Source organism: Heteronotia binoei, chromosome 21, assembly GCF_032191835.1.
Source record: "Heteronotia binoei isolate CCM8104 ecotype False Entrance Well chromosome 21, APGP_CSIRO_Hbin_v1, whole genome shotgun sequence".
NCBI classification, from domain to species: Eukaryota; Metazoa; Chordata; class Lepidosauria; order Squamata; family Gekkonidae; genus Heteronotia; species Heteronotia binoei.
This window is the reverse complement of record NC_083243.1, coordinates 13,998,094-14,016,635: the sequence shown is the minus strand read 5'-3', so window position 1 is coordinate 14,016,635 and position 18,542 is coordinate 13,998,094. Positions and strand designations below refer to the sequence as shown.

The following is an 18,542-nucleotide window of genomic DNA, read 5'->3' as shown; positions in this document are numbered from 1 at the left end:
GGCGAGGTGTTTCTTTTCCTACCAGCAGATGGCACTGTGGCAGCATCGCTGGCCAGATTCCTGCCGAGGGTTCCTGCCTCTGTGTCCATCCCCCCCCCCCCCCGCACCGCCCCAGCTGTTTTGAATTTAACAAAAAATACAAAACATTCCATACTAGTGGATGCGTGGGGGCAGTTGTTGAGCTTGCCCATTGGGAGAATGGCAATAGGTAAAAGTGATCCCCTGTGCAAGCACCAGTCGTCTCCAACTCTCGGGTGAGGTTGCTTTTACAGTGTTTCATGACAGACTTTTGGTTATGGGGTGGTTTGCCGTTGCCTTCCCCAGTCCACCCAGCTGGGTGTTTCTTTTACCAACCTTGGAAGAACGGGAGGCTGAGTCAACCTCGAGCCGGCGACCTGAACCCAGCTTCTGCCGGGATCGAACTCAGGTTGTGAGCAGAGTTTGGACTGCAGTACAGCTGTGGCTTACCACTCTGTGGCATGGGGCTCCTATATGGCACCAGTAGAAAGCCCTTTTCATAAGAAGAGCCCTGCAGGATCAGACCAGCCAGCCACCTCCTGTCTCACACAATGGCCAACCAGTTCCTCTGGAGGGCCTACAACAGGGCAGAGAGGCCGAGGCCTTCATGAGATCATCAGAAGAGCCCTGTTGGATCAGACCAGTGGTCCATCTAGTCCAGCCTCCTGTCTCACACAGTGGCCAACCACTTCCAGTCCAGCCTCCTGTCTCACACAGTGGCCAACCACTTCCTCTGGAGTGCCAACAACAGGGCAGAGAGGCTGAGGCCTTCATGAGATCATCAGAAGAGCCCTGCTGGATCAGACCAGTGGTCCATCTAGTCCAGCCTCCTGTCTCACACAGTGGCCAGCCAGTTCCTCTGGAGGGCCAACAACAGGGCAGAGAGGCTGAGGCCTTCATAAGAACATCAGAAGAGCCCTGCTGGATCAGACCAGTGGTGCATCTAGTCCAGCATCTTGTCTCACACAGTGGCCAACCAGTTCCTCTGGAGGGCCAACAACAGGGAATAGATGCCTTAATGCTGCGTCCTGGCTCTGGGATTCAGAGGCTTAGTGCCTCCAAATGTGGAGGTTCCCCTCAGTCCCCGTGACTAGTAGCCGTTGATAGACTTCTCCTCCATGCATCTCTGCAGTCCCCTTTGAAAGCTGTTTATTCCTGTGACCCCCACCCAACGTCCTCCGGCAGCTAGTTCCGTATTTGAATCACTCTCTCTGTATAGTAGCGTTTCCTTTTGTCTGTCCTGAAGGGAACAAAACACGGTGGAGCATGGAGGGGGGTGGGGTCCCGCTGTTTTTCCACATGATGGATGACTTGTTTCTTATCTGTTCTCCCCCACCCCTCCCCTCCCTCTGTTTCAGGCAGGGACCGAGAAAGGCGTCAACTTGGCCGTGAGCCTAAGCCAGGATCTCTCCCACCTCAAGAAGCTGCTTGCTTCAGTCAACCAAATGCTCACGAAGGGGAAGGAGCACTACCAGCTACTAGGTAGGAGCTGGGGGTGGGGGAATCTCCCCAGGCTGGGTTTCTGCTGCTGGATGAAGAGTGTATAACCCAAGCAGAGAATCGCCGTTGAGAGTGTCAGAAGAAAACCCCAAAAGGGTTCCGTGACAACCAGCCTCACAAAGAAAACGATTCTTCAAAATAAGTAAGAGATTTTCAACATTCTATCGTCACAATCATAGAAAATATTTCACAAGTCATACCCTGACACACAAACACCAATACTTTGTGCACAGGAAAAGGAAAGGTCCCCTGTGCAAGCACCAATCGTTTTCGACTCTGGGGTGTCGTTGCTTTCACGTTTTCACGGCAGACTTTTTACGGGGTGCCTTCCCCAGTCCTCTACACTTTACCCCCAGCAAGCCGGGCACTCATTTGACCGACCTCGGAAGGATGGAAGGCTGAGTCAACCTTGAGCCGGCGACCTGAAAACCCAGCTTCCTCCAGGGATCGAACTCAGGTCGTGAGCAGAGCTTAGGACTGCAGTACTGCAGCTTTAACACTCTGCGCCGCGAGGCTCTTGTTACTTTGTGCACAAGAAGGACATAAATGCAAATGTGAGCAGTCCAATTCTGGAAATATACGAGAAGAGTCCTTTCACTTCAAAGGAATCCCCAGTCCGCTTCCTGAGGGGACCATGTGATGGTAAGAATTTCACAACGTTCAGTTGTCTTGTGCAAACACAGCAATGAAGTAGTACTTTTATCTTCCCTCGTTTCGATAGAAGCTTTGACCAGCTTTCCAACAATATCTGAGCATGGCAAAATTCCACCATTTTTGGCACACAGTTTCTGCTTACAGACCTGTCGCTGTGTTTGCTGTGTTTCAAAACTATTGTACAAGAAAACTGAATGTTGGGGAATTCTTACCATCACGTGGTGGTCTCAGGAACTGCACTGGGGATTCCTTTGAAGTAAAAGGACTCTTCTTGTATACTTCCAGAATTGGACTGCTCACATATTCATTTATGTCCTCCTTGTGCACAAAGTATTGGTGTTTGTGTGTCAGGGTACGACTTGTGAAATGTTTTGCATGAGAGTGATAATAGAATGTTGAAAATTCTTTCGTTATTCCGCATAGTTTTTTTCTTTGTGAGGCTGGTTGTCACGGAACCCTTTTGAGGTTTTCTTCTGCCACGCTGGATGAAGAGTGGCACTGCCAACTTCCAGGTGGCAGGCAAGGAAGCAAGCTGCCCTGCAAAATGTCCCACACAAAACAGAATACTCCAAAGACTTGAATTATCCAAAGTATCAAATTTTACAAATTATTCTTAAACAAGGATAGATCCAAGTGGGCAGTCGTGTTGGTCTGAAGCAGTAGAACAAAGTAGCATAAGAACATAAGAGAAGCCATGTTGGATCAGGCCAGTGGCCCATACAGTCCAACACTCTGTGTCACATAAGAACATAAGAGAAGCCATGTTGGATCAGGACAATGGCCCATCCAGTCCAGCACTCTGTGTCACATAAGAACATAAGAGAAGCCATGTTGGATCAGGCCAATGGCCCATCCAGTCCAACACTCTGTGTCACTTAAGAACATAAGAGAAGCCATGTTGGATCAGGCCAATGGCCCATCCAGTCCAGCATTATGTGTCACATAAGAACATAAGAGAAGCCATGTTGGATCAGGCCAATGGCCCATACAGTCCAACACTCTGGGTCACACATAAGAACATAAGAGGAGCCATGTTGGATCAGGCCAATGTCCCCTCCAGTCCAACATTCTGTGTCACACATAAGAACATAAGAGAAGCCATGTTGGAGCAGGCCAATGGCCCATCTAGTCCAACATTCTGTGTCACACATAAGAACATAAGAGAAGCCATGTTGGATCAGGCCAATGGCCCATCCAGTCCAACACTCTGTGTCACACATAAGAACATAAGAGAAGCCATGTTGGATCAGGCCAATGGCCCATCCAGTCCAACACTCTGAGTCACACATAAGAACTTAAGAGAAGCCATGTTGGATCAGGCCAATGGCCCATCCAGTCCAACACTCTGTGTCACACCTAAGAACATAAGAGAAGCCATGTTGGATCAGGCCAATGGCCCATCCAGTCCAACACTCTGTGTCACACAGTGGCCAATATATGTTTGTGTGTGTACACAAACACACACACACTGTGGCTAATACCCACTGATGGACCTCTGCTCCATATTTTTATCGATTCCCCTCTTGAAGTTGGCCATGCTTGTAGCCACCACCACTTCCTGTGGCAGTGAATTAAGCCTCGTTTTCACCATGTAAGGCTTTTTCAAAGTTTCACTGCACGATTTACCATCTCTTTTCAAGGCTGTAACTGCTGTCATCTTGCTGTTCCCATAGGGCTACCCGTCTACCCAATTTGATACTTTGGATAATTCAAGTCTTTGGAATGTTTTGTAGCTTGTGGGACAGTTGGGTGTAGTGGTTAAGTGTGCAGACTCTTATCTGGGAGAACGGGGTTTGATTCGCCACTCCTCCACTTGCAGCTGCTGGAATGGCCTTGGGTCAGCCAGAGCTCTGGCAGAGGTTGGCCTTGAAAGGGCAGCTGCTGTGAGAGCTCTCTGAGCCCCACCCACCTCACAGGGTGTCTGTTGTGGGGGAGGAAGGGAAAGGAGATGGTTGGCCGCTCTGAGACTCTGTCCTTGGAAGGGCAGCTGCTGGGAGAGCTCTCTCCGCCCCACGCACCCCTGCTCTGGTATTCTTGAGTGGAAGGCGGAATATGAATCCAATGTCTTCTTTGCACAGCAGCTTGCTTTCTTGCCTTTCCCCTTTCCGTGTACTTCACTTTGATTGCTAACCTCCGGGTGGCGACTGGAGATCCCCTGGGATTACAGCTAACCTCCAGGCTGAAGAGACTGGGTCACCTGCAGGAAATGGCTGTGGACTCTGTGGCATGATGCCCCACTAAGTCCCTCCCCTTCCAAACTCAGCCCTCCTCAGGTTCCAACCCCCCCCCCCCCCCCCCCAATTAAGTGTTTTGGAGAGGCTTATAGACTCTGGAAGCCAGTTTGGTGTAGTGGTTAAGTGTGCGGACTCTTATCTGGGAGAACCGGGTTTGATTCCTCACTCCTCCACTTGCACCTGCTGGAATGGCCTTGGGTCAGCCATAGCTCTAGCAGAGGTTGTCCTTGAAAGGGCAGCTGCTGTGAGAGCCCTCTCAGCCCCACCCACCTCACAAGGTGTCTGTTGTGGGGGAGAGAGATAAAGGAGATTGTGAGCCGCTCTGAGATTCGGATTAGAGGGCAGGATATGAATCCAATATAATCTTCTAGGAAAGTCGTCATGGTGCAAACTGCCTTATCCTATTGCGTTCTCTCTTTGTTTCTCTGCAGAATGAAATTGCGGGGACGGCCATTGGCTGGAGGGTAGCGGAAGGCACTGTATTTTATATTTTGCCAAATTAAAGCCTTATTTATGTGCTCACCCTTTCTACTTCGTCGAACACCGAGCCGGGCGTCGTCTTTTCTACTTCCTCGTTAGACTACTGATTTAAAAAAAAAACAGATGATGAAGCAGATGACTCTGTAGACACCTCCAGAGTTTAGTTTTATAATTAAAATTAAAATTAAAACCGGTTTGGAATTAATTAGAGCTTGACATTCCTTTGGAGCGACAGTCGTGTAACCTTTTATCTTTACTATGCTCAGTGAAAAACCTTGTTCAGAACACACACACCCCCCCTGACGTAGCAGCCGTGAACAAAAAATAACCTTTTAATACTGACAGTCTGCACTGTTTTACTTAGATACGTTTTGGGAGTAGCAACCTCTGACTTCTCACCTTCAAGTAAACACTCCTCTTTTTTTTTTTTTTTTGGTTGCTAATGTAATCCATTTTTGTAATGGTGTCAGCAAATAAAGGGATGCTTATTACTGAGACTCTACCGTTCTATTCTGTTTGGTGCTCAAATGGGGTTCCCCGAAGTGTGTATGGGGGGGGGATATTTATTTAAATATTCATATCCTGCCTTATTTCCTTGAAAGAGAGACCATGGCTCAGTGGCTAGAGCATCGGCTTGGCGTGCAGAAAGTTCCATGTTCCGGTTTGGTGTAGTGGTGAAGTGTGCGGACTCTTATCTGGGAGAACCGGGTTTGATTTCACACTCCTCCACTTTCAGCTGCTGGAATGGCATTGGGTCAGCTATAGCTCTGGCAAGAGTTGTCCTTGAAAGGGCAGGTTCTGGGAGAGCTCTCTCAGCCCCACCTACCTCACAGGGTATCTTTTGTGGGGGAGGAAGGGAAAGAAGATTGTGAACTGCTCTGAGATTAAGAGTGAAGGGCAGGATATAAATCTATCTAATCTATTTATCTATCATCTATCTTATCTATCTATCTATCTGTCTATCTAGCTATCTTATCTATCTATCTATCATCTATCTATCTATCTATCTATCTATCTATCTATCTATCTATCTATCTATCTATCTATCTATCTATCTATCTATCTATCTATATAAGAACATAAGAGAAGCCATGTTGGATCAGGCCAACGGCCCATCAAGTCCAACACTCTGTGTCACACAGTGGCAAAAAATTTTATATACACACATACACTGTGGCTAATAGCCACTGATGGACCTGTGCTCCATATTTTTATCTAAACCCCTCTTGAAGGTGGCTATACTTGTGGCCGCCACCACCTCCTGTGGCAGTGAATTCCACACGTTAATCACCCTTCGGGTGAAGAAGTACTTCCTTTTATCCGTTTTAACCTTTCTGCTCAGCAATTTCATCGAATGCCCACGAGTTCTTGTATTGTGAGAAAGGGAGAAAAGTACTTCTTTCTCTACTTTCTCCATCCCATGCATTATCTTGTAAACCTCTATCATGTCACCCCACAGTCGACGTTTCTCCAAGCTAAAGAGTCCCAAGCGTTTAGTCTAGTCTATATATCCAATCTATTTTATCTAGTCTATCCTATCTCATCTAATCTATTTTATCTATCTAATCTAAACTATCTAATCTATCTAATTTATCTGTCTCATCTGTCTTATCTATCTATCATCTATCTATCTCTCATCTATCTAATCTATCTCTCATCTATCTAATCTATCTCTCATCTATCTAATCTAATCTAATCTCTCATCTATCTAATCTATCTCTCATCTATCTATTCTAATCTATCATCTATTTTATCTATCTATCTATCCCTCCATCCATCCTTCCATCCATCCATCTAGTGTGCAGACTCTTATCTGGGAGAACCAGGTTTGATTCCCCACTCCACTTGCAGCTGCTGGAATGGCCTTGGGTCAGCCACAGCTCTCAAAGAGCTATCCTTGAAAGAGCAACTTCTGGGAGAGCTCTCTCAGCCCCACGTATCTCACAGGGTGCTTGCTGTGGGGAGAAAGATAAAAGAGATTGTAAGCTGCTCTCTGAGATTTGGAGCAGAGGGCAGGATATAAATCCAGTATCGTCATCTTCATCATCATCCCCAATATCATCTGAATCCCTGACATGGATGCTCAGGGGCCTGGAGACCAAGAAGCCCTGTGAGGAAAGGCTGAGGGACTTGGAAAGGTTCAGTCTGGAGAAGAGGAGGCTGAGGGGGAATATGAGGAGGGGAGGGAGCTGTTTCTGTTGGCAGCAGAGAGAGGACTCCCAAGACTGGGTTTAACTTGGGTACCGGCTGGATACTAGGGAAAAAACATTTACAGTCAAGAGTAGTTCAGCATGTTATTCAGTAAGGCCAAGAGGGGAAAAAAAGTCTTTAGGACTGCAGCTTCAGTTAGATTTATGGCTCAGCGAAGACTGGAACTCAAAGTATCTCCGCTTTCAGGCCCCGTGTCCTGTATACATTTATTTATACAGGCCTCATTTTGGGCAGGAGCTCACAGGAGCGGAGCTCCAGAAATTCTAAATTTCATTGTGCTCTTTCTTACCCCCCCCCCCCCAAAAAAAATTGCTTCTGAGCTCCATTGTTCAAACCCCTCTGTGAGAAGTTGGCTGCACTCTTTAAGATTTGACCAACATTCTAATATTTTCCCCCACAAAAATTGGAAAATAACCCAAATATATAAAGAAGAGAGATGGAAATCTTCCTCATGCTGCTGTGGCCACATAGGAGAAAGGAAATGCCTTCCCCAGGCCAGCCAAAAGAGTGGTGGAGGCTTCAAGAGCCACGCAATATATGTGAAAGAGCCACTTCTGACTTTGACAACCCTAAGAACTTGATGCCCTCCAAAAATGTTATGTGGTTAACAGCCTTGCTCAGGTCTTACAAACTGAGGGCTGCAGTATGTTGTCGAAGGCTTTCGCGGCCAGAGTCCATTGGCTGTTGTAGAATTCTGGGTTGTGTGGCTGTGGTCTTGGCATTGTGAGACCTGACGTTTCGCCAGGAACTGTGACTGGCATCCTCAGAGGTGTAACCCAGAAAACTGGAGTTCCCTCTGGGTCAAATTGAGAAGAAGTTACCTGCCTACCAACTTCTTCTCAATTTGACCCAGAGAGAATTCCAATTTTTTGGGGTTACACCTCTGAGGATGCCAGTCACAGTTGCTGGCGAAATGTCAGGTCTCACGATGCCAAGACCACGGCCACAAAACCCGGAAAATCTACAACAGCCAATGAGGGCCACAGCTCCCTTGATGGAGTCCAACCATCTCATGTCAGGCCTTCCTCTTTCCCTCCCTGCCCTCTACTTTTCCTAGCATTATTTTCTTTTCCAGTGTCTCTTGTCTTCTCACGATGTGACCAAAGTATGATAGCCTTGTTTTAGCTTCGAGGGAGAATTCAGGCTTGTTATAAAGTTTGTCCCTCTAAGTATGTTTTGGATGAAGATGCTCGGCAGAGGCAAAGAGTCGATCTCTGCGCTAGGCCTCGTTGGCGAGAGGGAGTGCTGTCCTGTCACCATGGCAACCTGCATCTGAACTCAGAGCCTTCGTCTGGAAACCCTTTGTGGCCACAAGGACTGCAAGAGACTTGCCGTCAAAAGCCCTTGTAATCCTCCTCCGTAGGACTGATTGTTAACGCATCGACGCCAACTTAATCATTAACTACGTCTCAAGAGAAGCAATTGCGGCCATTTTGTTTCTCTGCCCTCCTCCTCGTGACCCGTGGAATTTGTGGAAGGCTGGGTGGATCAAGGCAGGATCCTGCTCCTTTGGGAAAGTTGACCTGACTCCTGCCCTCTTAGTTTCTGGAGGAAATAAAAGTTCTCATATCATGCAAGCCAACTAGTTGTTCAGGGCTTTCTTTTCTTCTTAGTTTCATCAGAAGTACACTGGTGGTTTTCTGCTCAAACAGATGCTACTGGGTCACCGTGTGATTCTGTCACAGTCAGGCTTCAGATTCACCAGGAGCTCACAGGAGCGCAGCTCCCGAACCTTTCTGATGGTTCCCCCTCTTCCTCCCCACCTACCTTGTCCACTGAATAGTAGGTGCAGCTGCATAACAATCCCTGGATTAGGAGAGCGGGCAGCCAGCCAGCCACCAGGGGCTTTGCCACACCCCCAGCAGCCCTCATGAACCCCTGGAGAAGCCCACACCACCTTTTAGCCACTTTTGTGATTTTGGGCGGCAGATGGCTCGCTGGCCTTTTGACTATGTGTGTGGGGGGGGGAGCCCAGGAGAGCCCCAGACAAGCAAGGCCTGTTTGGGCTGGCAGGATCTCTAGCCAGCCCCAGCAGGCCTCACTCGGGGCTCTCCTTTCTTGCATCGGGTTGCTTTTGGCTGGTGGAGGGGCGGCATATGCTAACGAGTTATGCTAACGAGCTTGTAGGGCTTTTCCCTACAAGGAAAAAAAAACGCAATTTCCCTTCTAAACTAGAAGGGTCTGAAGCTACAAGAAGGAGTACTCCCACAGATTCTTTTTCTAGCAGGAGCTCCTCTGCATATTAGGTCATGCCCCCCTGATGTAGCCAATCCTCCAAGAGCTTTGAGGGCTCTTAGTACAGGGCCTCCTGTAAGCTTCAGGAGGATTGGCTACATCAGGGGGGCATGGCCTAATATGCAGAGGAGCTCCTGGTAGAAAAAGAGCCTGGTGACCTTGCTGTAAATATTTATATTTTGTTCTAGGTATGACTCATATGAGGGTTTTCTATATTTGTTGAATTTGTTTATATTAAGAGAAGCCATGTTGGATCAGGCCAGTGGCCCATCCAGTGCAACACTCTGTGTCACACTTAAGAATATAAGAGAAGCCATGTTGGATCAGGCCAATAGCCCATCCAGTCCAACACTCTGTGTCACATAAGAGAAGCCATGTTGGATCAGGCCAATGGCCCATCCAGTCCAACACTCTGTGTCACACAGTGGCCAAAATGTGTGTTAATTAATTATTAGTCTGTGTTTTGATTATTGATGAGCTGATTTGAAATTGATGTTATAGAAAATTTCCCTTCCACACTGAAGCTACAGGAAGGAGCACTCCCACCACAGAAGCACTCCTCGCTGTGACTATTTATATTTTGTTCTAGGGACACTATTAGCTCCTATGGAGAACAGAGAAGGCAGCCGAATGAAGAGGCACAGCTTGATGTGGAGCATCGTCCTCAAGAAAGACCGGTTGAACAAGAGTCAGAAGGACAGACCCCAAGTCTTCCCCCCTCAAAAAAAAATCTACAGGCCTGAATTGTTATGATTGTTGTATATATTTAATTTCTGTTTCATTACAGTGTTTTTCTGAACTCAGTTTTGTTGCTCTCCTCAAAACTGCAAGAGTCACAAGGTAGGACCACACAGTCATAGATGTGAACTTTTCCCTCAGTTCTTCAATAAATTATATATAGACCGTTTTCGCATACAGCTTATCATGCAGCCACAATCCTGTTCCCTCCGCAGCGTCCGGTCGGATTTCCCACCATCTGTGCCGGAGTTACAGGAAGTGCCGCGGCTTTTGCGTAGCAACCGTAAACCGCTAAAACCCAGTTTACGTTTGCTACGCAAAAGCCGCGGCACTTCCTGTAACTCCGGCGCAGATGGTGGGAAATCCAACCGGACACTGCGGAGGGAACAGGATTGTGACTGCGTGGTAAGCTGTGTGCGAAAACGGTCATATACATCATTATTTGGCGCTTTTCCCCCATAAACTCCATAGGACTCTTATCTAGGAGAACCGGGTTTGATTCCCTAGTACTCCACTTGCACCTGCTAGAATAATAATAATAATAATAATAATAATAAATTTTATTTGTATTCCGCCATCCCCGTCAAGGCGGCTCAGGGCGGCTAACAACCTTTTATACATATACAATAGTAAGTAAAAACTTTAAGGTTAACAGTAAAAACATTTAAACATTATAAAAACCAGTTAATATTTAAGAATTCATAATTTAAATTTAAGTTAATCTGGCAGCATGGTGACATTCTGACGCTGGTTTCTGCCAGTTTAAATAATTCTATGATAATGTAGGTCCTTGAAACAGGACCATGCTGGCGGGTCCTTAGTTCACAATAACTCAGCAGCCAGCGTATGCTCGTTTAAAGAGGACAGTTTTGCAGGCCCTGCGGAACTGGTCAAGGAATGGCCTTGGGTCAGCCATAGCTCTGGCAGAGGTTGTCCTTGAAAGGGCAGCTGCTGTGAGAGCCCTCTCCAGCCCCACCCACCTCACAGGGTGTCTGTTGTGGGGGAGGAAGGGAAAGGAGATTGTAGGCCGTTCTGAGACTCTGTCCTTGAAAGGGCAGCTGCTGTGAGAGCCCTCTCCAGCCCCACCCACCTCACAGGGTGTCTGTTGTGGGGGAAAAAGGGAAAGGAGGTTGTGAGCCGCTCTGAGACTCTTCGGAGTGAAGGGCGGGATATAAATCCAATATCTTCTTCATCATCATCTTCTTCTTCTAGGTTACACTTGCCCAGGGGACTACCTTTACCTTTATGACCTGTTTTAATAATACTAAGGCTGGAAAATGCATTGTGCTAAAGACCTCTAGAGCCAGGATCCTAGGCCAGCCAGGAACTATGATATCATATAATGGTTGAGATTCCAAAGGTGGAGATGACCATTTTGGATTTGGAGGCAGGGAATGAGTGCTGGCTGTGAAGAAGCCCATTTGTATACGCAGCCCTGTAAGTAGATATTCCCAGCCTCCTACCAGTTAAAGCAAAACTAATGCGTGGTGATAAAATCTGTGTCCAGTAGCATCTTAAAGACCAACAATATTTTCCAGGGTATAAGCTTTTATCAATTGTTGGCCGCTTTGTGCCGGTTTTGAGAGAGCATTTTGGAGGCTTCTTGTCCTATATGAATCTTTTTCTGAAGGACTGATCAGTAGTATTTGAAAGTGTGGAATATCCCTCGATTAAAGACTTGAAACAGGTGGCTAGATGTCAACGGCCTGTCCCGAGGATTCAGAGAGAGAGGCTTACAAAATTATACATGAGATAGAGAAGGTGGAGAAAGAAGTTCCTTTCTCACAAGACAAGAACTTGTGGGCACTCAATGAAATTACTGAGCAGTCGGGTTACAATGGATAAAGGGTGATTAACACATGGAATTCACTGCCAGTGGCAGCTATAAGCATAGATGGCTTCAAGAGGGGATTAGATAGAGGTCCATCAGTGGCCATAAGCCACAGTGTATTGTTGGAACTCTCTGTCTGGGGCAAGCGATGCTCTATATTCTTGGTGTTTGGTGGGGGACAACAATGGGAGGGCTTCTAGTGTCCTGGCCCCAATGATGCAACTCCCGATGGCACCTGGTTTTTTGGCCACTGTGTGATACACAGTGTTGGACCAGATGGGCCATTGGTCTGATCCAACATGGCTTCTCTTATGTTCTTGTGACTGAGGCAGTGATGCTCTATATTCTTGGTGCTGGGGGAGGAGCACAGTGGGAGGACTTCTAGTGTCCTGGTTCCACTGATGGACCTCCTGATGGTACCTGGGTTTTTTGGCCACTGTATGACACACAGTGTTGGACTGGTTGGGCCATTGGCCTGATCCAACATGGTTTCTCTTATGTTCTTATGACTGGGGCAGTGATGTTCTGTATTCTTGGTGCTTGAGGCGGGCAGCAGTGGGAGGGCTTCTAGTGTCCTGGCCCCACTGGTGGACCTTCTGATGGTACCTGGGGTTTTTGGCCACTGTGTGACACAGTGTTGGACCGGATGGGCCATTGGCCTAATCCAACATGGCTTCTCTCACGTTCTGATTATTATGATGAGACAGACAGACAAACAGATGATGATAGATAGACAGACAGACAGATAGATAGATAATTTGTTTTCCAACCATACACTATGCTTTGAAATAATGGGCATTTCACCTGTAACACCTATAATCACAATCTGCCCTGACATTTCTCATTTTAGAAGCTAAGCACGGGATCTGGCCGCGTGATTTTCCGAAAGTCAGGCCGCATCTGGAACACACTGTAAATAAAAAACACCCGGCAATCATTCTCCTTTCCCCCGAAGGCCTATTTTCAGCCTCCTCCCCAAGCAGGCTGTCTGCATCCTAATGCTGCCATCCAATTTTTCCTCAGACAAATTATGGAGCAATTCAACGGGACGGTGGCAGCTGGGTCCATTGAACTGCCCCATTGTTCTGCCTTAATTTGATTTTCATTGTGCGGCCGCTGGTATCGATAAACTCGCTTACAGCTCCGGTGGCTGCCACATGCCCTCTGCAGAAGGGCTTGCATCGTAATCATCCACTCGTTATCCTGAGTGGGATCAGTGCCAGCGAGCCGGCCGGCCAATCAGGTTGGTGGTGCATTTTAATTCAGCGGCAAAACGACCCTTTTGTCCAATGTGGGTGTGAGGTTCACAAAAGCTTTGTGCCGTTCGGAAAGTGAGAGAGAAATGGGTTGTTTATATAGACAAGATGGTCGTAAACGTCTCGGATAGGCTGCGGCTGATAACGACGCCCCCTGTTATTCGCAAAGCCATTAGGCCGATATGACGATCGACGCCCTCGGCGCACCAACACGCATCACCCCAAACAGTTAAATCTGCATCAGTCTCTGGGCATAACGAGAACAATGGGTACAGCTCAGCGAGTTCCGCTGAGACACAACATCCATTCATGGCCATGTATCAATCCCCCCAATATCATTGTGATTCAACGCTGGCTGAGGGTTACCGTATTTTTCGCTCCATAATACGCACCTGAGCATAAGACGCACCTAGTTTTTAGAGCTGTTTGTGTGAATTTAGAGGCATTTGTGTGAATTTTTTGCAGTATTCGCTCCTTAAGACGCACACACTTTTCCCTCCACTTTTTTTGGGGGGAAAAGTGAGTCTTATGGTGCAAAAAATACGGTAATTTGTCTTTCCTTGAAATAAAGACCAGCTGTGGTACTTCGCTCTGGCATTTACATACTAGCGGGGCGGGGGAGGGAACCATTTACGTTGAATACAGTGGCTGTCTCTGGCACTATGCTAGGGTTGGCAGCCTCCAGGTAGTGGCTGGAGATCTCCTGGAATTACCACCTATCTCCTGGCAACAGAGAGCAGTTCCCCTGGAGAAAATGGCTGCATTGGAGGGTGAACTCAATGGCATTGGGGAAAAGCATTAGGAAAAGTCCAGAAAAGGGCAACTAGAATGATTAAAGGGTTGGGACACTTTCTCTATGAAGAAAGGTTAAAAAGGCTTGGGGCTCTTTAGCTTGGAGAAATGTCGACTGAGGGGTGACATGATAGAGGTTGACAAGATTATGCATGGGATGGAGAAAGTAGAGAAAGAAGTCCTTTTCTCCCTTTCTCACAATACAAGAACTCGTGGGCACTCGATGAAGTTGCCCAGCGGTTGGGTTAGAATGGATAAAAGGAAGTCCTTCTTCACCCAAAGGGTGATTCACACGTGGAATTCACTGCCCCGGGATATGGCAGCGGCTACAGGCATAGCTTCAAGAGGGGATTGGATGAACATATGGAGCAGAGGTCCATCAGTGGCTATTAGCCACAGTGTCTGGGGCAAGTGATGCTCTATATTCTTGGTGCTTGGGAGGGGCTGCAATGTGAGGACATCTAGTGTCCTGGCCCCGCTGGTGGACCTCCTGATGGCACCTGGCTTTTTTGGCCACTGTGGCTTCTAAAAAAAATGGTTATACCCTGCTGAGGTCCCTTTCCCCCCCAAGTCCCATACAACCCAGGCTCAACCCCCAAAGCTACAGGAATTACCTAAGCCAGAGCTGGCAACCCTACATTTAACAGAAATGCACACTAGAATGGTTGCTATCATGTCCTCACAACAATGAGGAAAAACCACTTTGAACATATGAAGCTGCCTTCTACTGAATCAGACCCTGGGTCCATCAAAGTCAGTATTGTCTACTCAGACTGGCAGCAGCTCTCCAGGGTCTCAAGCTGAGGTTTTTCACGCCTACTTGCCTGGACCTTTTTTTGGAGATGCCAGGGATTGAACCTGGGACCTTCTGCTTCCCAAGCAGATGCTCTACCACTGAGCCACCGTCCCTCCCCTGCTCTCCAGGGTCTCAAGCTAAGGTTTTTCACACCTATTTGCCTGGACCCTTTTTAGTTGGAGATGCCAGGGATTGAACCTGGGACCTTCTGCTTCCCAAGCAGATGCTCTACCACTGAGCCACCGTCCCTCCCCTGCTCTCCAGGTCTCAAGCTGAGGTTTTTCACACCTATTTGCCTGGACCCTTTTTAGTTGGAGATGCCAGGGATTGAACCTGGGACCTTCTGCTTCCCAAGCAGATGCTCTACCACTGAGCCACCGTCCCTCCCCTGCTCTCCAGGGTCTCAAGCTAAGGTTTTTCACACCTATTTGCCTGGACCCTTTTTAGTTGGAGATGCCAGGGATTGAACCTGGGACCTTCTGCTTCCCAAGCAGATGCTCTACCACTGAGCCACCATCCCTCCCCATGGCTGGAAGAGTAACTTTGGATGGCTGGAAGAGTAACGTACCTATTCTGCCCCTGCAGAACCGATAGCAGGGTAGATGGTCGACATATAGCAGGGGTGGCCAACGGTAGCTCTCCAGATGTTTTTTGCCTACAACTCCCATCAGCTCCAGCCAGCATGGCTGATGGCTGGGGCTGATGGGAATTGTAGGCAAAAAACTTCTGGAGAGCTACCGTTGGTCACCCCTGACATATAGGGTAGGAAAAATATTTCTACACCTTTAAATGACCAAGTGATGATGGGATATGTAGTTTTTGGAGGCTCTAAGTCAGATGGTATGGCAGCCCCATGGCGCAGAGTGGTAAAGCGGCAGTATTGCAGTCCAAGCTCTCTGTCATGACCTGAGTTCGATCCTGATGGAAGCTGGGTTCAGGTAGCTGGCTCAAAGTTGACTCAGCAGCTCTGAGACTCTGTCCTTGAAAGGGCAGCCTCTGAGAGAGCTCTCTCAGCCCCACCCACCTCACAGGGTGTCCGTTGTGAGGGAAGAAGATAAAGGAGATTGTAAGCTGCTCTGAGACTTCAGAGAGAAGGGTGGGGTATAAATCTGTGGTCTTTTTCTTCTCTTTGCTCTTTCTCTCATTTCTTTCACCTTTGGGCTTGGCCCACAGGAGAACTTCTCACTTTGGTACAGCGCCTAGCGCTCAGCGGGCGCAGCTTGATGAAGCGTAAAACCAGAGAGCTGGCAGTGGTTGGGTTGTGACGGTTGATGGCGCCGAGCCCCTGGCAGTTGAAAGGGATAAGCTGTAATTAGAGTGTGCTTTCCCAGGGAAAAGGATTACTCAGATGTGCATTTGGTGGATGAATTGTTCTTCGTCTTCTTCTTTTTTTTTGCTAGAGGAGCCAGAGGTTGCGCCCAGCTGTGAAGATTTCCTCCCAGGGCCTCTTTCCCGGTCCCCGGGAGAGCTTCTCGCATGCCTTGTGCATTATTTAAGGCTGGCGGAAGAGGACGACTTCCAGCAGAGGCTTCTTCCCGCTGCCCTGCTGAGAAAGAGAGAGGAAGCACCGTGCTCTTCTTCCTAGAGGATGGCTCTGAAATTGTGCTCCTCCAGTTTCTTCCTCGATTTTGGAGTTCTGAATGCAGTTGCCAAGTCCAATCCAAGAAACATCTAGGGACTTTGGGGGTGGAGCCAGGTGGTAACAAACACAATTGAACTCCAGAGGGAATTCTCCAGAGCCATCACTTTTACAGGGACTGCACGCCTTTTCAATGCCTTCCCTCCATTTGGAAAGAATGAAGGATAGGGGCACCTTCTTTGGGGTCTCATAGAATTGGACCCCCCGGCCCAATCTTTTTGAAAGTTGGAGGGTGTTTGGAAGAGGGCAACCGGAGGCTATGCTGCAAATTTGGTGCCTCTGCCTCAAAAAACAGCTCCCCCCTGCAGAGCCCCAGATACCTGAAGATCACTTCTCCATTATACTCTATGGGAATCGATCTCCATAGGGAATAACGGAGTGCCCGACAGACATTTCCCCCCCTCCCCGGCTTTCTGATGACCCTGAAGTGGGGGGAGGGCCTCCACACTGGGGATCTCCTGCTCCCACCTGGGGATTGGCAAGCCTACTGGCATTACATTTTATGACGCACGTGGCCCGGCCCGATATGGTCTCATTTATGTCGGATCTGGCCCTCATAACAAACAAGTTTGACACCCCTGGCTTATACCTTGAATAAAACTTCGTTGGTCTTAAAAGGTGCCGCTGGAGTCGAACGTTGTTCTGCTAATTCTGACCAACACAGTGACCCACATGAATATCTATCTCCATGGAAGATACCCAGACCGTGTGCACATAAGCCCTTCGTCTGACCGACGCCTGTGTTACAAACACCATCAGCCGCTCACAGGTCTTTATTCAAGCTGCAAAGTCATTTTGGAGAAGGGCAGGGGGGAAATTCTAGCCAGAGCGCCTTTGCATATTAGGCCACACCCTCCTGATGTAGCCAATCCTCCAAGAGCTTACAAGGCTCTTTTTGTAAGCTCTTGGAGGGTTGGTTACATCAGGAGGTGTGGCTTAATGTTCAAAGGAGCTCCTGCTAGAATTCCACTCCTGGAAAATGGCAATAAAAGTTTTCAATCAGTGCAAAAGAATCAAATTTACACAGGCGCACCCCATTTTCCTTTTCGATTTCGATGAGTCTCTGAAGTTGGAAAGTGTTAGAGAAACTTTTCTGTGATCCATGTCATTGAAGTTACAGGAGCTGAGTCCCAAGGTTCGCGATTAGGGTGGTCAGAGGAAAATAATATTTTTAAGAAGGCATGGGGGATGTCAGTCTGCTCTAGGAATCACTGGAAACTCTATGGTTTCACTACAGTGGTTTTTAGAAAGGTGTGACATCACTTCCGGGTTTTCCCTGTAAGTGACATCACGGCGTTGCCCAATGGTACCCATCCTGTGTCTCTGCTCTCCCAGGTCCCTGCTGAACCTGGCAGCCCTCTAAAAGAAGAAGAAGACCAAGAAGAATGAAGAAATTGGATTTATATCCCACCCTATATTCTAGATCTCAGTCTCAGAGTGGCTCACAATCTCCTTTCCCTTCCTCCCCCACAACAGACACCCTGTGAGGTAGATGAAGATATTGGATTTATATCCCGCCCTGCACTCCGAAGAGTCTCAGAGCGGCTCAATCTCCTTTACCTCCCTCCCCCACAACAGACACCCTGTGAGGTGGGTGGGGCTGAGAGGGCTCTCCCAGCAGCTGCCCTTCCAAGGACAGAGTCTCAGAGCGGCCTACAATCTCCTTTCCCTTCCTCCCCCACAAAAGACACCCTGTGAGGAGGGTGGGGCTGAGAGGGCTCTCCCAGCAGCTGCCCTTCCAAGGACAGAGTCTCAGAGCGGCCTACAATCTCCTTTCCCTTCCTCCCTCACAACAAACACCCTGTGAGGTGGGTGGGGCTGAGAGGGCTCTCACAGCAGCTGCCCTTCCAAGGACAGAATCTCAGAGCGGCCTACAATCTCCTTTCTTTCCTCCCCCACAACAGACACCCTGTGAGGTGGGTGGGGCTGAGAGGACTTTCACAGCAGCTGCCCTTCCAAGGACAGAGTCTCAGAGTGGTCTACAATCTCCTTTCCCTTCCTCCCCCACAACAGACACCCTGTGAGGTGGGTGGGACTGAGAGGGCTCTCACAGCAGCTTCCCTTTCAAGGACAACCTCTGCCAGAGCTATGGCTGACCCAAGGCCATTCTAGCAGCTGCGAGTGGAGGAGTGGGAAATCAAACCCGGTTCTCCCAGAT

The 18,542-nt window shown here is 48.2% G+C and overlaps 1 protein-coding gene across 1 annotated transcript in view; it reads left to right on the top strand.

Moving 5' to 3' along the window:
- Positions 1 to 5,383, top strand: part of KTN1 (kinectin 1) — a 194,224-nt gene extending 188,841 nt beyond the window's left edge. The window contains exons 42-43 of the mRNA XM_060263166.1: positions 1,377 to 1,500; positions 4,838 to 5,383. Coding sequence (XP_060119149.1) covers positions 1,377 to 1,500; positions 4,838 to 4,842 — 129 coding nt within the window. The 3' untranslated portion in view covers positions 4,843 to 5,383. The remainder of the gene's footprint in view (positions 1 to 1,376; positions 1,501 to 4,837) is intronic.
- The last annotated feature ends 13,159 nt before the right edge of the window (positions 5,384 to 18,542 follow it).